General features: G+C 35.5%; 1 protein-coding gene across 2 annotated transcripts in view; it reads left to right on the top strand.

Moving 5' to 3' along the window:
• Positions 1-11756: 11756 nt before the first annotated feature.
• Positions 11757-27152, top strand: part of Commd10 (COMM domain containing 10) — a 201311-nt gene continuing 185915 nt past the window's right edge. For both annotated transcript variants that reach the window (XM_005339496.5, XM_040272317.2), the window contains exons 1-4: positions 11757-11848; positions 13331-13421; positions 17513-17623; positions 19012-19167. In XM_005339496.5, coding sequence (XP_005339553.2) covers positions 11808-11848; positions 13331-13421; positions 17513-17623; positions 19012-19167 — 399 coding nt within the window. In that variant the 5' untranslated portion in view covers positions 11757-11807. The remainder of the gene's footprint in view (positions 11849-13330; positions 13422-17512; positions 17624-19011; positions 19168-27152) is intronic.

The following is a 27152-nucleotide window of genomic DNA, read 5'->3' as shown; positions in this document are numbered from 1 at the left end:
ATTTTTTCTAGGAATTATATAATTTATAAAATTTTTTTCAAATTTCTGAACATAAAGATGTATACAATATCCACTTACAATTTCAATTATCAACTCTCAAAAATTATTGAAATGATACTACAAACCAGCATCCTTTCAGTAAATTCCTTCTTCTCTTCATCTAGTCAGAATCAGATTCTCTTGTTTATAAACAAAACACCCCAAGTCAGATGTCATCCAGAAAATAGAGAGATGCTTATGTGTAGTTTTAGGAAATTGATTTTCAACAAGTTTGCACTAGAAACTTTTCCTTCCATTTCCTGAGACATGCTCAAAGCCTGATTTAAGAGGTAGGAACTAAGACTTTCCCGCTTCTTTTCAACATACCTGTGACCAACATGATCCCTGTAATCAGAACTGAAAAAGTTTTCACACAATTCATAGAAGTTTTCAACTGATATGGTATAGAAATTACCTTGCTTTGGGTTGTTACTATAAAGAAGTCTCAGAGAAAACAAAAAGTGCAATAAAGAGAGGAAGGGAGGGAAAGATACATTTTCTTCTAATTGCCTCAGATTCAGAAGACCATTTAGCTTTAAATTTTTCCATAAAGTACTTGGCAGCATACTGTTATCAAGTTATACGATTTATATGTTTTTTTCTAGGTTCTTGAAAGACAAGAGTGTTTAGACGCATTTTGAAATTTTTGATAATCCGCTTTCCTAAAACAATAAAAACTTAGAAAAAAAAATTACATGCATGGTTTTGGCTCCCTCTGCTGGCTATTCATATGTATTTTATACAGGACAAAATCAAGACAATATGTATGTATTTTTCAAATACATACATATTCAAATACATACAATATGTATGTATTTTTCAAATACATACATATTCTAAAAAGATTATTTGGAAGTGATTACAATGATATTTCTTCTTTTTTGAAATAAAATATTTTCTTAAAAATTTTTTTCAATATTTTGACTTATTGTCTTCAACTTATGATAGACTTCAATTTGGTAAATGTATTTTTATTTTGGTATTCTTTTTAAATTTCAGAATTGTAACTGAAAACAAGGGATACATAAGCAGAAAACATAAAATTTAGAAAATATTTCATGTAAAATGTCTAATTCCTGTCAGGTGTGGTGGCACACACCTGTAGTTCCAGTGGCTTTGGAGGCCGAGGCAGGAGGATTGTAAGTTCAAATCCAGCCTCAGCAATTTATCGAGGTCCTAAGCAACTCAGTGAGATCCTGTCTCTAAATAAAATATAAAAAAGGAATGGGAATGTGGCTCAGTGGTTAAGTGCTCCTGGGTTCAATACCAAAAAAAGTCTAACTTCCATTATATCTCTTTCTCAGGCTGTCTGTGGTGAAAGTACTCAGTTATGCAGACTGGCATTGTTCTATATTCTCATGGCAATGCTTCCCAGTCAAGCCAGCTCCTCAGTCATTCTCCTCAGCTAGTTAAGCCTTCAGACTCTTTAACTTGCCACCTTTTCATTTTGGCAATGCTGCCTCCTTAGAAATAATGGAGGTCATACAATATATAATTCTGACCACCTGATTTTTTCTTCTGCCCCAAATCTTGGTAAGAATCTCTATCCATCTTTCTTCTTGCTGGCATTCCTGTAGTTTGAGTAAAAGAATTTCTTTACAACAGTCAACTGGAACAACCTCTGGATCCCATTTCCCTGGATTCTTTAGGATCTGCATTACCATTTCTTTTCTGTATCTTTGCAATCTTATTTTTGTTGACTTTTTGTGATCAGCATGCCTTTATGATTAAGTCAGCTAAGGTCTCAAATGCAAATGGCTTTGGTAAATTTAAGCCAAAAAAAAAAAAGGCTCACTAAGTAAAAAGAAATGCATAAGAATTTAGTCTCAGTAAGAAGAGGTACCAGGGTGAATCTGGGATCTGCACAGCAGCCAAAAACAATGTCTTCAAGGACCAGTTGTCTTGAGCTCAGCTGAGCCAGCCAGGAGAGGGAGCTGAGCTGTTAAATATCAGACTGATAATAGCAACAAGCCAAAGAAGAAAAAGGTAAAGCTTTAGGCACTTACTGTGAAGGAGCAGGCAAGAGTCTAAAACTGAAGGTAGTGGGGCCGCCTTTCACCTTTTCCATGGACACACACACACACACACACACACACACACACTGACTTAGAGTCATGGGAGTCACATGCATCAGCATGGATATGGGGGTTGTCTTAATGTTGAGAGAGCTTCATACAAAGAGCTCTAGAAGTTTTTGTGGGCTCTAGAGTGGAGATAGAAGTGGGAAGAGGTAAGGGGAAAGGTTCCAAAGGGAAAAGTACTGGGTACTGAGTCAGCATAGGATCTTCAAGACATTCCCTCCTTTCCACTAGGGAGGCTCAGCAGAGATGCCTGAAGAAGCCCTCTGTGCGCCCCCTACCCCGGTGGCCTCAGACATGGAGACTTTGGAATGAAGGTCCCACTGGAGATAGGAATGCAAGACATGACCAGTCAAGGGACCTAAATCTTTAACTAAATTGGCTTTCCAAATGAGATGTTAGATCTTCATTGTAAAATGGCTTGAATTAGTTTAATTTTATCCAAGGGCTATCAGTATGATTTAAGAGGTAGAGACTAAGATGATACAAGGCATTTTAAGGTATCCAAGGAAGTTTAAGGATGAAACTTTGCTTTTATGATAGTTGGCTAATGATGAAACAATCCTATATGATCTTTGCCTAAATGTATGCTTCATATGATAAACCTCTGAGAGTCCAGAGAAAAGAGTAAATTGGTGGTTGGGACAGTAGAAAGTATGAACTAAATGGATCAAGAAGGCCTGAAGGTTTGGTTTCTCTACAGTTACTATTGACACTTTGGGGAGTCTCATCATTGTATGAGACTGTGATTCCGGGCTCTACCTTAGGCATCAAAATAACCAAGATACCTTTACATCCATAATCCCTTCTGGAGAGGTGGAAATCATCAGGGAAGTGTGTCACAAGACTAGGGACAGACAGAGAATGGGCATGCCAGGCTGGAACATTCAGGACACAGGGTGGAATCATGCCGGTGGTACGGTGGTGTGTAGTTATCTATGGCTCTAAAAAGGTAGATAAAGACCCCTGTGGCTATTTGGCTTTTTAGAAGCATCAATTATCTTTAGTAATGCTATGCTGACTCTGATCCTGAAAGAGGTAACTGCACTCATCTCTTCAATTTACTAATCTAAGCAAACAGTAAAAAGAAAGCCTTTTAAAATCCTGTGTAAATAAAAGATGGGCAATTATACTGAAGAGATATATGTTTGGATTCTTTTCAAATGCAGTAGTATGAATAATTTACTTTGGACATTTCTTTACTTTAACACAAAAACTTAAGTAAATTTTGAAAATATTTAATGAATTAATACTATTTACAAGTTGCTACAAGATGATGTTAATGTTTAGGTCTTCCAAAGTATTTTTGTTGGAATGTTGACTATTTAATACTATGTGTGTGTGTATGTGTGTGTGTGTGTGTGTAATACACACACACATACATATACATATCCATTATATATACATAAACACATATGTATATATATCAACAATATATATATCTGTACATTCATAAATATATATGTATATATATATACCCATAACTATTTTTCTTTGTTTTCATTGGTTTTGAATAATAACTTTCCTGTTTTCATAAAAATAATTCATTCTCATCATTGGAGAATCAAGTAATACAGGGAGATGCAAAGTAGAGGGCAGAAAATTACAGAAGATCTTACCAAACAAATAAACATCATGAACATTAACTAGACCTAATTCTGGTAATCCCTTTATGCTATCTATATGCTATATATGTAATATATGAGATATGTGATATAAATCTATATGCTGTATATATAACATATAGGATATAAATATATAGAAATTCTTTTTATTAAAATGGATAAAAGAAGGGAAGTAAACTGAAGAAATCGCCATATTTTATAGAATTGTTTCTTTAACAAGAGATGTTAGATGTTAGAGACCCCTCTAACACAGGAGTCACAAACTCAAATGCCTTTAGAAGTAATGACACCATGATTTAGATAGTGATAGATGCTAAGTTGCTTATATTGTTTTCAAAATAAGAGTTTTTCTGATTACTGAGTAGATTGAACAAAATGAATGGGGAAAGTATTTCCACACTCTCTGAGTGACATTAAGACTGCAGCTCTCTAGAGAGCCACTTCTGCACTTTTTTAAAAAATCATGAAAAATGTAAGAAGTTATGGTCAATTTATTAAAGATGTATTCCATTCATGGTACATTTATTATTTTCTTGCCATGAAAGATAAAGCAATTGGTATTCTTAAAATTTTATTCCACCCATTTTGTTCATTTTAAAATCAGTTTTCTTAGCTATATACTAATTTCATATTATAATAATCAAACACTGCAAAATACATAATCAAACATTACAAAATAAATTTAATTTCATAAGCATAACTCCTATTTTAACTACATTTTATTTTATATAGATTTAATGTTCACTATGTGCCATAATATCTCCATTCTGAAATTCTTATTTTCACTAATTGCTTCTTTGGTTTAGTTTCAACTATCAGTTTTTCCAAAATAGCTCATGAGAAGTATGGATGCAATCATGTTTGATAATATTTAACTTTTGCTTTCATATTTGAATAGCATTTTGCCTAGACATTATATACTCTTATGAAAATGTTTTAGACATTGCTATGAAGAAGTCTGAGAATTGTTGATTTTTGTACTTTTGTAAATGAGATGCTCATTTCACTTGACTGCCTGAATAATTGTTTCTTTTTATTTGGAGTTTGGTCATTTTATTAGAATTTGTCCCAGCATTATTATTCTATATTAGTTCTTCTGGAAAACAATTTACCCTTTCATTAAACTGCAGTTTCAGTTTTTCCAACGTTCTAGGGATATGGTCTTCTATTAAATATTTATTTTGGTCATCCCAAGAGAGGCAAAATGGACTCCCTGCTCCAAATTTGTTTTGGTACCTAGACTGATGATGACACATACATTATTAGAGGAAGGTGTGAAAATATTACATGGATGAGACTTTCTGGAGAGAACAGATCAGCTGTCAAACAGACCTAAAAATTGCTTGAAAGAGCAGGGGAGGGCATCTGACTTAGGGTTTTGTGGTAATTAAGGGGTGGGGCCCAGGTGATGGTTTCCCCCAAGTAGTCAGGAGCTTCTGGGCTTTGAATTTCTTACCTGTGCCCAAGAGGGAGCACTTTGGCTTCTTTGCCCAGATGTGGGACAGAAGGGGAAAAGGGAGTAGTGGGCCAGGAAAGCTGTCAGCAGTTAAACATGAAAAATGGAGCCAGACACTATTATAATATTTGAATGTGCTTTTTTATTATTATTTTACTTTTGGTCTATTTTTGAGTTCTTGGCCTTGGGGACACATTGATTTTTAGATTGGTTTTTCTTTGTTCTCAGTATCTACTTTCTGTCTCATTCTTTTGCACTCACCATAAATACCCTTCCTCTCTGTCAATAATTAAATTTGCAATTGTGTCTAGTCTGTTTCTTGCAGTTTCCAATTTAGGTAATAGCTAGGAAATGCTGAGTTTTCAGTTCTCAACTTTTTTTTCTTTGTTTTATTTTTGTGCTTTTTAATATAATTTTGTTGTTTTATAAAATTGTCTTTTAGTTCTTGTTCTAGGGAATTAATTTCCTTATTATGTTCATCTTGAACATACACGTGGAATTTTCATCTGTTTTGGGTATGCTATATACTTTTATTTCTTATATTTTCCTGTAGAATCCTGCATAGTTGCCATGGCACTGCTCCCTATTTTACTTGTGTCTGACATGGACAGCTCTGCCCCAGCTCTATTTTCCCTGATATTGTGCCAAAGTCTTCTTGCTTCTTTTGCCTATTAATGTGAGACCAATTGGCCTTCCCATCAGAAATGCCATCTTGATGGCTCAGTATTTGTATTCTATTTACTTTTTTAAAAATTTACCTTTTAATCGAAGCTTACGGGGAATCTGGTACTGAAGGTAGCTTTCATCAGTGGATTTAGTTTTTATTTTCCCAGGTCTGTGATTTTGTTAATAGTCCTGTATTAGGACTCACAACACACAGGAGGGGCATGTCCAACCTGAGGGGGTACCCACAGGCTTCCAATCAGCTCTTCTTTAATTGTGGAGCCCCAGAGCCTCTGATTCCTCCTGAGTCAGCCCTGGTTGTTCACTTCCCATTTCATTCTTTCGTTTCTGCCTAGGACAGGGAAAGGACTCAGGTGCCTGTGGGTTTCTGCAGTGTTAACAATGAGGCAGAGAGCTTGAGGCAAAGTTATTTTCCCTGAGGCTTCCATGTTTTCACTGGATTGTGCCTTGGAGTATCTTCTTATTTTCTGTCTTCAATTTGCTAGCTCCCTATTTGTTGTTTGAGAAAATTAGATGTAATTTAAAAAATATGTTTATTTTTTAGTTATAGGTAGACACAATATCTTTATTTTATTTTATGTGGTGCTGAGGATAGAATCCAGTGCTTCACACAGCCCCAGTCCTTAGAAATAATTTTAAAAAAATTCCTTTCAGTTGTAGATGGACACAATACTCTTGTTTTATTTATTTATGCTTTGTGGTGCTGAGAATCAAACCCAGTGCTTCACACATGCTAGGTAAGTGCAATACCACTGAGCCACAATCCCAGCCCTGTAATTTTTTTTCCTGTCTTAATGCTATATATATATTTTTTCTCAGAGGTGTCAAAAAGGATACCTTAGGGGCCTCTTCTAACCTTCACCAGTTCCTGCATCAGCCCTCAGGTCTCATATTCTCCAGGACTTCCCAAGACTTCCACTGACTGACTGTTTACCTCCAATTCTGCATCTCTGCAAGTTGGGGGGGATATAAAGAGAATTATCATGAGTTTGTGAACCCCTTCTTTTCCGAGATGGTTTTAGCAAGTTGAGGCTCGCCTTTAGGACCCAGCAACAGAATCTGTTTATTTGGCAAACACTTTTTCAATTGTATTATTTGGTTATGCTTTCATTCCTTGTCCGTTTGCTGTTAATTTATTTTTTTTCTGTTGTTTATTTGTGGCATTTACTATTTTTTAAAATTTCCTTCACTAGTCATTGGGTAGAAGGCAATCTGTAATCTTGCCTCACTCTCACATGTGTGTATGGGAGGCACCATCTAATTTTTTTTCAAATAGTGTTCACAGGTGAAAATTACTGAAGAAACCACTCAGTCTTTCACACATCTTATGTGTGAATATCAGTCCTTTAAATGGCTCAGGCCTCTGGGAAGTAGAATGGAAGAAACTAGGTGCAAATGAAAATGGAGGGGTGATAATTTGAGCTGGTTTTCAACTTCAAGCTTGAGAATAGTTACAAAGATATCTGTTCATATATCACAAAGTGTGTATTTTCTACATTTCAATAAAGGCTTCCCTCCTATCCCCTATTCTATCCTCCTTCTGGTGAAGGGTAAGTGAACATAAATACTGTTTTTTTTTAAATGGGGAAATGTGGCCTGCAACCTTGATATTATTCTTTCTTTTCTTTTTTTTCTAAGCTTTTTGTTTTCCTTTTCACATCACGGCCTCTTATGCAAATACTCAGGGAATAGATAATGTTCAAGCATTCTTTATTCCTCATGTATCTCACAATAACAGGAACATTCACATAACCAACTCAAAATAAAAAATGTGTAATAAACTTCATTCCCCTGGGAATCTGGGGGAAAATGTGGAACAAATAACTACATGTTTACCATCTTAAAGGGTGTTCTTCAGTTACACCCAAATTGATTCTCACACCTATGAGGCAAGTGCTGACTACAGAGCTAAAAACAGGGCTAGAAACTGTGACTGAGTGATGGTGTGGAGGGGGAAGTGTCTGTTTAGTGTTGGGTGAGGAGGAGGAAAGCTGGGCCAATGGCTTTCACAGCAAAGGTTTTAAAACAGCTGAGCAGGAAGCACACGCTTTATAGTTAGCCCACCATAGGGCAGATGAGGTGGTTCTAGTCTTCTGCCCTATGTGACTCCTTGATGGAGTGTATTAATCAGCTTTGCATTGCTGTGGTGACAGTACTTGGCAAGAATGACTTAGAGGAAGGAAAGTTTATATTGGCTCATGGTTTGAGAGATTCAGTCCGTGGTCATCCAAGTCCATTGCTCTGGGCCCAAGATAAAGCATCAAGGCCAAAGGGCATAGTGGGGCAGCTGGGAATAGTCAGAGAGCAAACCACACCTACCTCCTGCAGTTAGTCCATTTAAACTAGGATGGACTTGTTGGGTTCCAGCTCTCACAATCCAATCACTTTACCTCAGAATATTCCTGCATTAACATGGGAGCTTGTGGGGGAAGACTCATATCCAAACCATAACACAGATGGACCTGAAAAACTAAGTATTGAGTTGGAGGACTAATAACTTCCAAAATATTTCTTAATTAGTCAACTTATTGCAGGGACAATGTGGGGTACATAATAAAATGTCTGCACACCTGCCCAACTTAATAATATATACCACATGTTTAAAATGTCATTTCAGCTAGCCTGGGTTTCTGGACTCAGATTCTATTCCAGTGGGTGAGTAGGTGTTACCCATCTTTCAAAGATAATCACTCACTTTTGAGGGGATGGGATGTTGGAAGATGAATTTGGGTGTGCCTCCTTGTTGTGTCCAGAGCTCATTTAGGATTGGAGGAGTCTTCTGGGAAAAGGCTCACACTTCGTTCTACTTCACTGAGTATCAAACATATAAATCATGCCTAGCAGGGAGAGGATGAATGTGCAGTGAGGGTACAGGAAGAGAACACAAAGAGGTCTTCAAGTAGAAACCCACCAAAAGGGAGGGACTCCAAAAAAGACAAAGCTCATACTCAGAAGGAAGGGTTAACTTCTCTGGAAACTCTGAACTGTTTCCTGGTCTTACAGCTTTTGCCATTTACTGACACTCAGGAGTCCAGAGGGAAGTAATCTGGAGGGGCGTACAAGTGGGAACTTAGTCATGGGTTCCTACTCAGATCCATCTTTACCAGACCCATGAAGGCTGTGGACTCTGCAGTGGAGCTGCTTAGTCATCATGTTGCACACCCTAGAAATATAGAGGCGGTAGGAACCATAGGATTAATTTGGACCAACAAGAGAGACAAAGAGAGAGAGAAAAAAACTCTAAGAGTTTGCAGGCAATTTTTTCTTCTTCTACTCCTAAGTTATAATGACTCCAAATAGACTCTCTATACAGTACTGATGTGTAAGCTAGGTTTTGAAGCTGTAACCAGTTGTATAGCATGCCACCTTGTATTCAATTTCCTCCTTTCCTTTCTTACTTCCCTTTGCCCTCATTCCTACTTCCTTGCATTTACAGCCCTCAGTGAGGCACAAGAATGTAAGTCAGGTTGTTTCCTACAGGACCTGGCTAACACAGAAAGTCAAAAAGTTTGTCTTGGTGGAAGTTTGCAGTGAAGGTAGGGGCATGGAAAAATTGATGAATTCAGCATGGCTTATTGGTAATAAATGAGAGCAGAAGATCTGGGCTCGGATCTATCATGAAGACGAGTCAATGAATTTGGAGGGTAAGGGTGGAGAGTGGTCATGAAATTTTGCCTTCAGGAAATATGATTCCTGTTCTATAGCAGATGGCAACTGTTGAAATAACCTAGAGGACTTTTTCATGGACATATATGCCTGTATTCTAGAGAATGCAGAAATATCTTAGGTGAGGCTCTCAAATATTTGAGGGGCAAAATTATTCACAGCACCAAGTCTTTTTAGAAACAAATGATAATAAGAAGTAACCAATCCATCATTGCACAAGGAGAGAAACAGAGCAAGAGGCCTCTGTGTCCATCAGTGACTCTCTTGTGAGAAACTTGGAAGTGTGTGCTTTATTGTATAAGAAGGGTAGAACGTTTCTTGAAGGTGCACATCATATTACCTAATCCTTACCACAGTACAGCGGAGCAGACATTACTCTTATCCCCACATTACAGATTAGTAATGGGAAGCTAAGTGAGATTGATATTTTGTCCAAGGTTATAGAGATTCCGTATTTGAACTACCTTGTTCAAAATAGCAAAAAAGGCAACTGAGAAGGAGGTGAACTTCACTATAGATTTGAAACAGTTTAAGCAGGTTAGTAGCTCCACTTCAGGCAATGAATCAAGACAAAAGGGAAATGATTTGAAGACTGAGAGAACTAGAACCTATTTAAAGTTGTGCCAGGTAAGGTAATCTGTGTTTGGATCAGGGACCTATAATTTATGTTGATTCACATACATCTTCTTCAGATATGCATAAATTGGGGAGTGTGTGGAGTGGTTATGGAACTAAACGTATTTGTATGTATTCAACACACTGTATAATTGACTCAATTATCCATGTGGGGATTATTCACTTTTAATTTGCAATCTGGCTTCTCCTTTCAGTTAAGATGTTTTTGGGCTGCTCCAGGAATGCCAACTAATTTAAATAATAATTTAAGCAAAACATAATTAGTGAGGAAAATTAAATTCAATCTCTTGCCAGTTCTGGAAGATTCTACTGTTGAAATGCAACTCTAATCCATCCACTGTCTTTTCATTCTCCAATGCCTTTTTAGCGACAACAGATTTTATTGCTTTCCATGGATTACTGCAATAGTTTCCTATGTAATTTTCTTGCTTACCTCTTTCCAGTCCAGAAACTTTAAAAAAAAAAGGGGCGGGGGTGGGGTTGGGGGTGGGGGCAGAACACCAAACTCAGCTCTCTTCCCAAAATTTCTTTACTTGAAAACATTTCATGCATAGGGAAAAAAATTGAAAAAAAAATTAATGGCTGCCCATTTCTCTCTAGATTAAGTGCAAAACCTGTCATTCATGCTTTTCTAGTCTTAATTCCTGCCTGTTTTTCAAACTCCATTGAACTGTCCATCTAGTTCTTAGCCTTTGCACTGAAAAACCTTCCTCATCTCTGCAGGATTACTGCATTTGCCACCTGCTCAGGAGGCTTTCCTGCTTCCACCTCTGAATTCCATTAATGCTCTCCTTGTTTTTCTCTAAGGCATTTGAAAGTATTTGTGAAAATGCTATTCTCTTGGAAGGTAATTCATGGCACTGTTTGCAGTGATTCATCTTCTCTACTAGGCTGTGGTGGACTCAAAAGAGAGACCCGAATTCTTATTCATTTCAAAAACTGGCAAAACTCCAGGACAGGAATTTTGGTATTTTACATCCCCCGTGCCTAGCTTAGTGCTTGACATATAGTAGGTACTCAGTGAATTGCAGGTACACACTTCAAGCCGGGTTATGGAGCCTCGCGGGGCTCAGGGATGCTGATACAGGAGTAGCGGATTGCTCAGTGCCAAGGCTGGAGCTGGCTGCACTAACTCTTTTGAGGAACGATGCTGGGCAAAGGAGGCACAATCCAGGGCTGGGTAGGGATGTGGCAGCTCCTTTGGCAGCCGCCGCAGCGTCTTAAAAAACGTGCGCTATTGAAAAAATAATGCGTGTGTGTGTGTGTGTGTGTGTGTGTGTGTGTGTGTGTGTGTACACACACATTACTACATTACGTCTAAAGACACAAAAATACAAAAATGCACATATGTACACCTCCAGCCAGGTAAGCATTCAAGTATAAATAAACATACAGGTAGAATCTTAACTCCAATACGATTAGAGAATTATAGGGAGGACGACAGTGATGATCCCTCGCTCTTCCAGGAAGGCAAGACAGGTCTCTTTGGGACTCCAGCCTCAGGAGTCCCAGGAAGCAGGCAACTGCTGCGCAGCTTGGGCCTTCCGGGTTTCCGTCCTCCGCCGCCCTGATTGGTTGGGCGAAGCGCAGCTGACAGGGGGCGGGGACTAGGAAGCAGCGAGGATGGCGGCGTCCGCAGCGCTGATCCTGCCAGAGAGTCCTAGGTACTGTCCCGCTGGTCACTTGCGGTAGCCGCGCGAGGATGTCCCTGCTGCCTGCTGTCCTGGCGCCGCGGCGGGGCCCGGGTGGGCGCGGGACTGAGGAGTGGGCGCGGGACTGCGGACGTTGCTTCGTGGGCCACGCAGGTCCGCCGAGTGCGTGGGAACGCTTGGTGCTCCACCTTTACGGTGGTGGTTCCTCTGTGGCTGACAGTGCGCCTGGCGGCCGTGGTCTGTAGGGAAGTGCGTGGTTGTGGTCACTTCTGAGAGTGTTGTCAGAAGTTCCCAGGCGCTACCTTGAATAGTGACGAATCACGTGGAGAAGTATTCTGTTTCCCTTTTCAAGTTTCAGACCTGATGATGATGATGGGAAAGGCTCTGGCTGGTGCTGGAGGGTGTATAATACTTAACGTGTGTCGGTATTGAATAAATCTCGGGTCAGGGTTTTTGGCTGGTCATATAATCTGGCTAGATTTTGGTAACATTTTGGTTTCCATTTTACTTATTTTTTTTTTTAAAGCAAATTTCTCTGTGGTAGATAAGGTTGGCTGCCCATGGTAGTGATGAAAAGTTCCCTTTATTTATTGTTATTTTTGATTTTTGTTTTGAGACCAAGTCTTGATATGTGGCCTGGCTGATTTTGAACTCCAGGGCTCAAGTGATCCTCCAGCCTCAGCTTCCCCAGTAGCGGAGAGTATAGGTGTGCACCGTCACACCAGGCCCAAAGTTCTCTTTTAAAATAACACCATTTAAGTAAAAATGATTCAGTTTATTGAAATGTGTTGTGTGGCTACAGAAGAATTACTGAAGTATATAGGCAAATAATTGAAGTTGGAAAATAACTTATTCGTGCCTGGATTGGACTGAAATCTTCTCAAGAAGAGAGTTGTCATTTTTAAGTTTTTCCTTCATCCTGGACCCCTTTGTTTCTGACATCTAATTTCTTTCCTCAAATCAGTGGAACACACACTACCTCATTAAACCATATTTAATTTGGTACGGAATTGTTCTTATCATATTGTTTGAATTTGACTATTACAAATGAAACAGGGTGTTAAAGCAACCATCTTCTTAGTAATAACAATTTTTTTGTATGCAGTGTCCACCTCCCCCATTACTTGCTATTCAGCATTATGTTTTTAGTGTAATTTTCTAAATTACTGTAACCCCTATCTCACTCTTTTATTAGTTCCATTCTGGATTAAGTGGTTACATGAACATCTATGGAGTAGTGCGCCCCTTGTAGTTTGCTTTGCCTACAATAAGAGAAAATTTGCCAAGTGCATCTTTTCAACAGAATACTGTTGGGGGGCATCTTTTTGGAAATGTTCAGATTGCCTTACTCTTTGCAGGTTGCCATTTTCTTTACCTGACTTAACTCAGACTTTCCATATAGCAGTCAGAATTTTTGAAATAAAAACTTGTAGACAATGATAGCAAGTATATTTTAAAACTTGTTTTAAAACTTTCTTTTATTAATTTATTTAGCATGAAAAAAGCGGTGTCATTGATAAATGCAATAGATGTAGGAAGATTTCCACGATTGCTTACTCGAATTCTTCAAAAACTTCACCTGAAGGTTTGTATTTTTTGTGTTTCTATATCATGTAAAAATTTCTTCTGATGTCACTGAAACTCTTGTCATTTGTAGAATGTGTGTGTGTGTGTGTGAGAAATACAGTGTTTTCCAGTGTGTTCTCAGGAATACTTGATTTGTTGCAGATTTTATAGTGTTCCATGGTCCAAAATCTGGAAAACTCTGTATTCCATAAAGTTAAATTTTAAAATTATGGAACTTTTCATATCTAATGTAGTAGTGTTTATGGTAAACATTAAAGGTGAATATGGCATATAACATTTTCCAAATGTATTTGACCTTGGAAATGTTTTATTGTAGTATGTATTTGGGGAGTAATGTTCTGTGGAACATGCTTTGGGGAAATTCTGATTCATTTTTCCTTTTAATAATTCTGTGGTATTTGCTTTAAACTAGCATTTAATCTTTCATCTAATTTTATTTCTCTTATTCTTTTATTTCAATGGTGTGGTTGTTTTGGATGTGTGGGTGTTTGATAATTCATTACTTGGTTGCCAGTCCAACCTAATTTCTTTGTTAGGTTATAAAAATTTGATTTCATCAAACCCATGTTTATGGAGCACCCAGTAACTGCTCTGCCTTGTACCAGGCATCAACAGCCAATGACAACCAGAACTCTTATTTTTTCTTCTTCTTTTTCTTGGCCAGGAAGTAGTCCCAGAACCATACCCTACTCCCTATGTTGTATTTGTCAAATCTGAGTTGTCCTTATAGTGCTAGTTCAGATTCTTATCTTTTACTTGGAATACAATAATTACATTCACATTAGTATCTATGCGTGTAGTCTTCTTAGTTCCTATTGTTTCTTCATAATATAATTTTAATTATCTTTCTAAATGTTTTTCTCTCAAAAAAAGATTGATCAGCCAGGTGCATACATGTTATCCCAGTGACTCAGGCTGAAGAGGAGGACTGCAAATTTGAGGCCGGCCTGGATAATTTAGCAAGATCCTTAGGGTTTTAGGGGGAACTTGTCTCAAAAGTAAAAATAAAAAGGACTGGGATGTAGCTTAGTGGTGAAGCACCTCTGGATTCAATCCCCAGTATTAGGGTAAAAACCAAAACCAACCAACTAAACAAACAAAAAAACCCCTCCAACCAGTTTTTTACAGTGTTCAGAACCATCAGTGACTACCAGTTGCTAAGTGGAGAAAAGTTCAAAATCCTTAACATTGTGTCTATAATCCATTATAATATAGGTACAGCCTATGGTCTCCCTGCTTTGCATGTGTTTCAGTAAGACTGGACAATGCTCTTTTACTGCAGTGTGCCATAAAGTTTTTCAGTTGTATGCGTATACTCTTTGGTTTGTTTGCCTTCAGATGTCCAAATGAGAAAACTACTCATGTTGCAAATATTTTGTAATCTCACTCTCACAGTTTTATATTCTCTTTTTGGTGCTTCTAAAACTTGCTTCATTTCATTATACTTTAGTACTATATAATAAATATTTGTTTTATGATCAGAAGGCAATCAAATCTCTATACCTTTTCACCAATCTACCCACCCCTGCTTTAAATATCTTGAGGTTCATGTTTTACTCATTTTGTATCTCTCATACCTAATATATTGCTACTTACACAGCACTCAATACTGGTTCTCAGAGTTAGTTCTTTTCTTTCCATGGGAAACAAATACAAATGGAGGTCCTTTAAGTTCTTGCCTGTAAGGAATTTGTGATGTAGATGGAAGGACTAAGAACAACAATAGCAGTAATATTCTGTGTTATCTGCTCTTCATAAATAGTTACATTGTTCTCTATGTGACTGGTACTCTTTTAATGGATTGGTATTATTAATTCATTTAATCCTGACAGCAATTTGAAGTGGATACTATTGTCAGCCTCCTTTTATCCACAAGGAAACTGAAATAGAAACCAGTTAAATAACTTGCCTAAAGTCATACAACTAGATAGTAATTTAGTCTGGCTCCAAAGGTCCATTCCTTTAACCCATTACACTAAACCTCAGGAAGGAGTATAAGACATTATATAAATCAGCTCCAAAGTGAATGATGCAGGCAATAGATACAGAAGTTTTACTTTTCTTCCTGAGTCAGTGGTTGCATTCTTAATTGTGTAAAACAATATGGGGAAAAAAACTTATATACAACTTTTATTCTTGATACTGGGGAGGATGGAGCATTTGCATGGAAAATTTGATGCGTAGTTTGTCTTTGATCGTCTCAGTTACCTCTGGAGTTGAGAATAAGTTATTAGGTGTCTAGAGGTAACCATGTAGCTGGATCATTCAATTCTGAATATTGTGTCATCAGAGACAGTGGGATTAGGGTGAGATGTGCTTGTTGAGAAATGAAATAACTGAGGACAGAGCATGTATGTGAAATCTTGCCTGATAAGAGAATGTCAGTAACAATTTCAGTTTTTATTTATTTTTTTTTCCCAGGCATTTTCAGGAGATGATCTTACAGAGAGGTTCCTGTTGTGATAACAGCTCTTAGAGTTTGCAGTGTATTTCAGGATCGGCCACCTTTCTTTTATGTACATTAGTTCTATCAAGTTGGTGTTTGCCTTGAAAGAAGCAGAAGAGTGGAACTTGAGGCAGGTGTATGGGTGAAGAGGTTTAGGGAATTGATTACTACTCTAAATATCATCAACTTGATACTTTGGTTTTACCAAGTTTTTTTTTTTTTTTTCTGTTTATGGTGGAGTATGTCAGTCTTTATCCAGGTTGCTTCCTTGAATTCCTTAGTAGGGATTAACTTGAAGAAACTAAGACAGCTTAGATTTAGAATATGGGCATGCATACCTGACCATGGACCTGGGAGTCAGTTTTCTTTGAACTGGTCATCTTCCTAGCCCATCCTAACATGTATATTGTGTGTGTGTGTGTGTGTGTGTGTGTGTGTGCGTGTATGTATGTATGTGTATGTGTGTGTGTATGTATGTTTGGGGTATTTGTTTTGGTTTGTTAAAATATGCAAAGGTTGCTGCTGGCATTTAATGTACAGGGATTTTTAAATATCTTGTAATGTTTCATCTGGCATCTCAACAGTTTGTACTTGGAAATACTGAGGGAAGTTAAGACAAACTTCCCTAGCTGAGAATGTAAATATAAACATTTATGGCCTCTGAGCTCAGGAATGGCTGTTAAAACTCATGTAATAAACCAAAAACATATATATGTGGCTCCATAGAACAGATTTTAGGCCTTCACATAAACCCTATTGATATAACTGTGCTGTATGTCTAGTTCTGAGAATCAGCTATCTGGGTTCCTAACTTGGGAGAGTGGAACCAGCAAACCAGAGGACGAAGGTGCTACTATACAATGGGTCACGTAGGCAGTTTCAAGCAATGACTATTAATCGTGAAATGAAATGGAAGAATTCTGAAAACCAGGTATAAGAAATATGAGAGCAATAGGGAAGAGAGTAGAATGAATCAGACATAACTTTCCTATGTTCATGTATAAGACCAGTGTAACTCCATATCATGTACAACCTCAAAGAATGGGAAGTTATACTCTGTGTATGTGTGATATGTCAAAATACCCTTTGCAATCATGCATATATAAAAAGAAGAAATAAAAAATTAAGTAAAAAAATGTAAAAACACAGGAATCTGAGATTTTTTTAAAAATTGGACTTAAAAATCATCAGCACTTTTTTTTTTTTTAGAGAATGAGAGAGGAGAGAGAGAGAGAGAGAATTTTTAATATTTTACTTTTTAGTTCTCGGCGGACACAACATCTTTGTTGGTATGTGGTGCTGAGGATCGAACCTGGGCCGCACGCATGCCAGGCAAGCATGCTACCGCCTGAGCCACATTCCCAGCCCATCATCAGCACTTCTTAAAGCTACTGTAACCAGGGCATCATTGCACATAATTATGAATTGAGTCATCACAAGAAGTTAGTTTTATCCAGTTTATTTTGCTTGTAGTAGTGTAGAATGGAGGTTACACCTTTTAGAAAGTTATATCAGTTTCCTTTCATCCTTTCATCCTGGATTCACTTTTTCTTTAATGTTCTCATTCATATATGAATTATTGAGTCAAGTATGAGATTTGAATACATAAATATGTGCTAAGAGATTGCTATTTGTATTTGTAGGCTGAGAGCAGTTTCAGTGAAGAAGAGGAAGAAAAACTTCAAGCTGCATTTTCTCTAGAGAAACAAGATCTCCACCTTGTCCTTGAAACAATATCATTTATTTTAGAACAGGTATTTTTATTACCTCAAATTTCCTTACTATGATTTGTTTTACTACATTATTTGTATTGCTGTGATATCTATGACATTCCAGTTTTTTTCAAAGTGTGCAAGATGGAAACTGTGAATACTTTTATTTTATTTTTTGCTGTGAACACATTTTAATCAAGAATTTCAATATAGTAAAAAATATTTGAATGCATCATTTCTTTCAACAGTGTTTCATTCTACAAAGCAACAGCGCTGAATAGCAGTAGAGATTTATTGATGTGAATCAAGCTATAAGAGATTTGAATTCATTGTTACTTGGTGTTGTACTTTGGAAAAATGGAACACATTTAAGAAATTAGATAAATGATTTGGGGGAATATATTTGACTAGGATGATAAACAAAAATTTTAGAAAAGAAGTGTTATCATAGTAATTTTTTTCCTATTGAGCTTCCCTTTTGCATTACTTCATCTCAAATTAGCCTTGAGCTCTCATACCTGTAGTCTTCCCTTATTTGTATTTCTTTTAACCTTGACTCATCATAGTAGGTCGCATGGTTAGTCTTTCCTTATTTCACATATGTCAGTTATGTCACTCACAGGATTTTAAATTTATCTGGGGCAGTGATGATATGCTTTGTGTAAGCCCAGCACTTTACTGGGCTTAAAATAGATTCTCAAGAAATTTCTCTTCATTGATTAAACAGACTATTTGTAAAATAAAAGATTAAATAGTACTTCATGAACATTCTAGTAAACAAATTCTATTAGGAGGACAAATTTTCAGGCATCTACTACAGATTTATATAATTACAGGTCATAAAGATGACTGTGATTCCTGTTGATGGTGAGCTTCAACAGAAGAAAAAAATAATTGAATAGGATAGTGCAAAATGGTATTTATGGGAAATTTATTCTGTTCCAGAATAATGTAAAAAACAGAACAAGTAATCACTGTTAAAAATTTTTACAGTTCTTAAAATTCTGTATTACCTAGGAAATAGAAGGATGAAGATAGTTTTGAAAACTATTTCTTGAAAAACATTTGTTAGTTGAGAAACAAAATCATTGTAAACTTTGAATAGTTAAGTGAAATAAACAAGATGAAATTTTAACTGAGGTACAATTAACATAGCCGGAGGAAAGAAGTTTTTTTGCTTAAGTACATGTAATATTGTTTAAATGGGCAGAATTGAAAATCATTAGCCCACATAATTTAGCTTTTTAATCCTGAATCTTTTATGCGTTGATAGTATATGATATTATTTATGAAACAATCCAAAATGTCTGCAATAAGAATGTGAAATGTTGTTTGATTTAAATCCCTTAAAAGTAATTTTGTATTGATTACAGCTCAAAGTCTCTGTAAGAATAGAAGGATATATGTAATTTTTTTTTCCTCTTTAATAGGCAGTATATCACAACGTGAAGCCAGCAGCTTTGCAGCAGCAATTAGAGAGCATTCATCTTAGACAAGACAAAGCAGAAGCATTCATCAATGCTTGGTCTTCCATGGGTCAAGAAACAGTTGAAAAGTTCAGGCAGAGGATTCTGGCTCCCCACAAGGTATAGGATATACTATCTGAAAGACATTTTTAATAATGGACAAAATAAATTATTATACTTAAGAGGTTTTAAAGAGATAACTATTTTGTTGAGAGGTAGAGTCAAGCAAATGAAAATATATACATAGTACTCTTATAAAATTATTTCTATATGTTAACATATTTGCTACCACAGTATGATTTAATTTTAACTTACAGTTTAAAATATGCCTCTATAACTTTAGGAATGAGGTAGTTTTCTTTCTTTAAGTCCATAAGCAGAGTTGTTATTCCTTTATCTGTGTCTCTATGCATGAACCTTATTTTAATTTTTACTGAATTATGTATGTAATTGTTTTTGTGTATCTACATTAGTGCTAGCAGAATTGCTTATGTACTGTAGGTACTCAATTAGTATTTGTGAACTTGTGTAGCTAACAGTGAAGAAAATGAATGCTTTGAAAAAAAATACAAAATAACCAAAGTATCATAAAGCTCTTATGATACCTTTTAAAACCTTCAGTTTACTTTTGATGAAGTTTGAGATGATCATACAGATTTTGCCCCATTTTCTGTTAACATGTTGTGTATATTAATTAATTTTCAGGTGTTCAACCAACTTTGTATTCCTGGAATAAATCTTACCTGGTTATAGTGTATTAATTTTTTTCATATATTGCTAGAAATTTGATTTGCTGGTTTTTTCTTCTTTTTTTGTGGTACTGGGGTTAGTCCCAGGGGTACTTTACCTCTAAGCTACATCCTCATACCTTTTATTAATATATATTTTTATTTTGAGACAGGGTTTTGCTAAATTGTCCAGGCTGACCTTGAACTTGGGATAATCATGTCTCAGCCTCCTGAGTTGCTAGGATTATAGATGTATAACACTGCCCAGCCAGATATTTTGTTACAGATTTTTTTTTTCATCTATGTTTGTGAGGGATATTGATTTGTAGTTTTCTTATGATGTCTTGGCTTTGTTATCAGGATAACAAAATGAATTGGGAAATGTTTTTCCTCCTCTATTTTCTGTAAGAATTTATAAAGGATTACTATTACTTTGCATTTCTGTCAGCAATATATAAGAGTTACAATAGTTCCAAATTCTTGTGAGCACTTGGTACTATCAATTACTTTTTGTTTAATATTATTTGTTAGTTGTCATGGACCTTTATTTATTTTTTATTTATTTATATTCGGTGCTGAGAATCAAACCCAGTGCCTCACACATGCTAGGCAAGCACTACCACTGAGCCACAACCCCAACCCCCTGTCAGTTAACTTTTAATAGAACCATTCTGTTAGGTTTGTGGTGGTGTCTTGTGTTTTTAATTTGCATTTACCTAATAAAGTATGTTGTTAATTTTTTTATGTACTCGCTTGCCTTGCATGTATCTTCTGTGGTGAGTATCTGTTCAGATCTTTTGCCTAACTGTATGTCTGTATGTTTAAATTATGACTGATAGAGAAGTCTAATTATATAATATAATATAAAGAAAAGTCACAGATATAAACCTTAGCATATAGAATTGTAGTTTTTTTTTCTTTTTTGGTTACAATGTGTGGAGGAGGAGGGTGTTTGTTTTCTTTTTCTTAGTTGGTGTTAGGGTTATTTTTATATTCTAGATATAAGTTCTTTTTCAGATATGTGATTTTACAATATTTTCTGCCAGTCTATACTTTTATTCTTTTCTCTTAACAAGTGTTTTTTACAGAGCAAAAGCTCTCAATTTTGATAAAGTCCAGTCATTAAATTATTTTCTTTCTTGATCTTACTTTCTGTTTTGTATCTTAAGAATTTGGCACATGTAATGGAAATTTTCTCTTTTATTTCCTTCTAAATGTTTTATACATTTATGTTTTACATTTAAACCTACATTTGGTTTTGAGTTCATTTTGTGTTTAAGTGCAGGTTGAAGTTCATATTTTCTGTGTATGGATGCTCCTTATTTCCAGCATTATTTGTTGATAACATCATCTTTTTGTCACTGAATTGCCTTGCCCCTTGTCAGAAAGCCTTTTCACATAGATATGTGTGTCTTTTTTCTGGATTTTTAAATTTGATTACATTGACTTGTCTATCTTTATGCCAATATCCCCCATTTAACTTCTACAGCTTTATACTAGATTTTGATATCAGATAGCATGATTCTGCTTACTTTATTCTTTTTTTTCATAATTATTTTGAGTATTCTAGTTTCTTCACCTTTCCATGTACATTTAGAAGTCAGCTTTCCTGTATCTACAAAGAAAAAATCCTTCAGGGATTTTGATTGGGATTGGGTTTAATTTATAAATGAAGTTATGGAGAAATAACATTGAGTATATCTTTTCATTTATTTAAATCTTCTTTGATTTCTTTTGTCTGTATTTTTTCACAGATTATGCATATATTTTGTTAGCTTTGTAGCTAAGTATTTCATTGTTTTTTGAGCTGTTGTCAATGATGCTGTTATAAAAATGTTGGTTTCCAATTGTTTATTGTTACCATATTGAAATACAATTGATTTTTCTTTATTGACTTTTTATTCTAGTATCTTGGTGAATTCACTAATTAGTAATAGGAGCTTTTTTTTTTTGGTAGATTTCTTGCGATTGTTTTATGTAGATAGTTACAACATCTGGGAATACAGATAGTTTCATTTTTTTTCTTTCCATTCTGTACAGCTTTTCTTCATTTTTCCTACCTTATTTTACTGACTAGAACTTTGAGTATGATGCTGAACAGGAGTGTTAAGTCTGAGCATTATTTGCTTATTCATAATTTTGGGAAGAAAGCATTCAGCCTGTCATCATTAAGATGTTATCTATAGGTTTTTAGAAAATGCCCTTTATTGTTTTCATCTCTCCTTTTAATTCTGGACTCTTCTGACTGCTCTGTCCTTTACTGCCTCATTTTTCATAATTTGAATTTATTTTTCCTATATCCAACATAGATTTTAAGTTTTCTATCTTGTTTCCCTGCAATTATTTCTTCTTTATTTTCCTTTTGTTTTATAGATTTCACTATTTCTGGCATCTTAGTAATCACACTACATAGTTTGTAGGTTTTTCTTTTTTCGTACTTCCAATGATAAGATGTTTTTCAGAGTCTCTGGCTGATGTTTTTATTTTATTTTATTTTTGGTAGCAGGGATTGAACCCAGGGGCACATAACCACTGAGCCACATCTCAGCCCTTTTAATAGTTTATTTTGAGACAGGTTCTGCTAAGTTACTTGGAGACTTGCTAAGTTGCTAAGGCTGGCTTTGAGCTCTTTTTAAAATTTATTTTAAGTTTTAAAAATTTGTTCTTTTTTATATATATGTGACAGTAGAGTGTATTTTGACATATTATACATACATGGAGTATAACTTATTCTAAGACATATCGCACTTAATTTTTTTTTTTCAATGCTGGGGCTTGAACCCAGGGCCTCACACATATGAGGCAATGATCTCAGCTACATAATTCCTAGCCCCTGGCTTTGAACTCTTGATCCTCCTGCCTCAGTCTCTGAAGTCATGAGGATTATAGGTGTGTGTTGCTACGCTTGGCTGATAGTGTTTTTCAAAAATAATATTTTTGCTTTGTAAGTTTTATAACTTTAGCTTCTGTTTAAGAAATTATTTAATCAGTTGTCATAAACAAAAACAGAAGATAGGCAGACTTGGTTAATTGTATATTAGCTCATTGAGAATGCTGGAAACTATGTTTAGCTAATTCCCGCTGTGACCAAAAGATGTGATAGGAATAATTTTGGAGGAGGAAGAGTTTATCTGACCCTCAAGCTTTCACAGGTCTTGGTCCATAGACAGTCTGTGCCATTCCTCAGGGCTTGAGGTGAGATAGAATATCATGGCCTGTGGGAAGCAGCTCAAGACGTCACAACAGGAGGCAGAGAGAGACTTCTGTCACCAAGGACAAAATATAAACTCCAAAGGCACCCTCCAACTCATCTCCTTCTTCCACACTCTACCTGCTTACAGTTACTACCCAATTAATCCCTATGAGGGGATTAATGCACTGATTAGGTTAATTTCACCTTTAAACTTTCTTGCATTGTTTCTCTCATGAGCTTTTGGGGGATACCTAATATCTAAATCATAACAGACAGCAAATACATTTTAAATATCTTAAATACTTAATGTAATTATAACAAACATTTATTGTATTTATGATGGACCAAATATTATGCTAAGTACTTTATATCTTATAAAACTCATCAGTAGTTCTGTTATATATTTTATAACTCAGCAAGTTATCCAAGGTCATGGACCTAAGTAAGTGACAGAACTGGGATGGGACACTATGCCATACCACCACATACAGGTTAGCTACAAATTGTCTGTGTCATGCATTATGCAGAGTGATTTGTACAGTTTGTGTGTGTGTGTGTGTGTGTGTTAATGTACGTATTTGTGTGTATGCTTCTTAGTTTTGAAAAGGATATAAAACTTTAGAAAATGTAAGTAACTTTATCTTTTCAGCCCTGTTTCTTTTAAAACATGCTACCTCTTACAGCTATAATGCTATTTAGGATATGGTGGCTAAAATAGCCATGTCTAAAATAGATCATGTCATTTAAATTGTTAAAAAAATGAAAAAATGACAGACTTATAGAATGAATAAAAGGTGTATACACAATGACTAATTTTTTTATGGTAATTTAGGGACTGATCTATGTGTACTGCCTATATGATACTTATCATTTTAGTTCAAAGTAAATAAGATTTAAGATTCATTTAAATAGTTAAAATATCAAAAGTTATTAATTGTTTTTTTTTTTTTTTTTGGTGTCAGTAATTGAACCCAGGGCACTTAACTGCTAGGTACATGCCCAGGCCTTCTGTTTTTTTTTTTTAATTTTTATTTATTTTTTTTTATTTTGAGATAGGGTGTCTTTATGTTGCTTAGGACCTTGCTAAGTATTGCTGAGGCTGTCTTTGAATTTGTGATCCTCCTGCCTCAGCCTCCATTTCAGGTGTGGAGCATCTTGCCCAGTTAATTCAGTTTTGTTTTTTTGTTTTGTACCGGGGATTGAATTCAGGGGCACTCAACCACTGAGCCACATCTCCAGCTCTATTTTGTGTTTTATTTAGAAACAGGATCTCACTGAGTTGCTTAGCACCTCACCATAGCTAAGGCTGGCTTTGAACTCACTATCCTCCTGTCTCAGCCTCGTGAGCTGCCAGGATTACAGGTGTGAGTCACTGCACTCGGCCCTCAGTTTTTTTTAAAACATAGCTTTATTGAGGTACAGTTGAAAAATATAACTTGTATGTATTTAGGGTATACAAAATGATTTAATATACATTGTTTAATGGTTACAATATATCCAAACATCAGTTACCACACAGTTACCCATTATTAGTATGTGTATGAGTGTGGAAGGACAGTTAGGATCTACTCATTTAGCAAATTTTAAGTGAACAATATAGTATAACAAACTGTAGTCTTCATGCTGCATATTAGATCCTCAGAATTTCGTCATGTAACTGAAAATATGTACTCCTTGACAAACATCTCCCCATTTCTTCCATGCCCCAGCCCTTGGTAGCGACTATTCTACACTCTTCTGTGACTTTGATTTTTTTTAGAATTCACTCTCTAAGATCATAAGGGATTTGTCTTTCTGTGAGTGGTCTATTTCATTTAACATAATGTCTTTTGGTTTCATTCCTGTTGTCTTTTTAAATGCAGCTTATCTTTTTTATGCCACATTTTCCTTATCTATTTATTCATCTGTGGACACTTAGATTGTTTACATATCTGAGCTGTTGTGAATAATGCTGCAATGAATGCAGTGTGCAGATATCTCATCAAGGTGCTGATTAAATTTTCTTTGGATATTTACCCAGCAAAGGATTTCTTGGTCATAAGACAGTTCTATTTTTAATTTTTTGAGAAATTTCCATTCTGTTTACAACAATGGCTATATGAATTTACATTCTTACCATCAGTGTACAAGTAATCCTTTTTGTCCACACTGTTGTCAACACTTGTCATTTCTTGTCTTTTTGATAATAGCCATCCTAACATGTAGAAATAATATTTCATTGTTGTTTTGATATTCATCTTTCTGAAGATGAGTGATGTTGAGCACTTTTTTTTATATAGTTGGCCATTTTTCCATCTTTGGGAAGTACCTATTTGTATGCTTTCCCAGTTTTTTAAAAATTGGGTTGATTTGCTGTTGAGGACTGTGAATTCTTTACACATTTTGAATAATAAACCCTTATCAGATATATCATTTGAAAATGTTTTCTCACATTTTGTAGGTTGCCTTTTCATTTTGTTTGTTGTTTGCTGTACAGATATTTTTTAGTTCAGTGTAGTCCCATTTGTTTATTTTTGCTTTTGTTGCCTATACTTTTGGTTTCATATAAAAAAAATCATCACCAAGACCAATGTCAAGGAGCTTTCTCCCTATGCATTTTATAGGAAGTTTTAGTTTCATATCTTAACATTATGTGTTTAATCTATTTCAGATTAAGTTTTGTATATGGTGTAAGATAAAGGTCCAGTTTCATTCTTTTATATATAGATAGCCAGTATTTTCAGTACCATTTGTTGAAGAGATTGTCTTTCCCCATTGTGTGTTCTTGGCACCTTTGTCAAAGATCAGTTGAAAAACACCTTTTCCTCTCTTTTGTTATTTAGAGCTAATAAGTGAGAAAGGCAGATCGAAAAATAATCATAATGATAACTTTTCCTAGGATATGATTGAAAAAAATTTAAAGTTTTATCTCCTCTCACTTTTTTTTTTAGCAGTTTGTCTTAATCTCTTTGGAGACTTGAGACTGAAATGTCATCACCATTTATGAGGATTTATATTCCTCCCTCTTTTATCAGTGTTGACTGTCAGCAGAGCTCTCCTAACAGGGTTTTCTGTTTGATTTTAAAATAATGCCTTGTGGTCATAACATTTATTAAATTCTGAATCCTCTTTCAGTCAGAATTAAATACTATGTTTAACTTTGTTCCTGAAATTCTATTTAGAGTGCCTTTACATGTATTTCTACTCTACTAAATATATAAACTGACATGTCAGATATTTTTGAAATCAATCTATTTTTTTTCTGAGAACTTTTTTTTTTCTGGTACATAATTCTTAAACTGTGCTATTTTGTATATTTTTAATAAAATACATTTACAAATAAGGTTATTAGAAATGTATAGAAGCCATATTTTAAGCACTGAAAGAGATGCTTGCTCTTTAAAGGGTATACACATTGACTCCTTTTCTTAAAAACATTTATGTATTTTTGACAGTGTTTTTAAAATATGAATTTGTCCATTGTATCTGTTTGGAATTTTCAAAATGCTTTTAATGGATTTTTTTTCTATTAAGATTGTTCTTCACTTCACCATTTGCATGTCGGGATTTTATTCATAATATAAATTCTTTCTTTTTTTTTTCTTTTTTTGGTATCAGAGATTGAACTCAGGGGCACTCAGCCACTGAGCCACATCCCCAGCCCTATTTTGGTATTTTATTTAGAGACAGGGTCTCACTGCCTTGCTTATTAGCCCCTTGCCATTGCTGAGGCTGGCTTTGAACTCTCGATCTTCCTGTCTCAGCCTCCAGTGCCACTGGGATAATAGGCGGCTCGGGAGCACCACCAGGTCTGGCCCACCAGGTCTGGCTAAATTATTTCTTTACGTAATAAAATTTTATTATCTTCTTGCAGGTTCTTGAACAACTTACATTTAAAAATGGATGGCTAAGATTCCTAAGATAATAATGTTTCTATAACATTTAAGTAACATTAATGTTATAGAAACATTAAATAACATTAATAATGTTTCTAAAACATTCAAAATTTAAGTTATTGTAAAATTTATTTTATTGTTTGTTTGTTTTTGTGGTATTGGAGATCCATCTCAGGGTCTTGTGTATCTTAGGCAAATACTTTACAACTGAGACTGAGCTACATCCCCAGTCCTGCCCTCTCTCCATTTTATTGTTAAGTATAACACTTAATTTTTAAATTAGTAGATACTTGTTTTTCTTTTTATCCA

The sequence above is a fragment of the Ictidomys tridecemlineatus genome, chromosome 1, assembly GCF_052094955.1.
Source record: "Ictidomys tridecemlineatus isolate mIctTri1 chromosome 1, mIctTri1.hap1, whole genome shotgun sequence".
Taxonomy (NCBI): domain Eukaryota; kingdom Metazoa; phylum Chordata; class Mammalia; order Rodentia; family Sciuridae; genus Ictidomys; species Ictidomys tridecemlineatus.
This window is presented reverse-complemented; position numbering and strand designations above follow the sequence as displayed.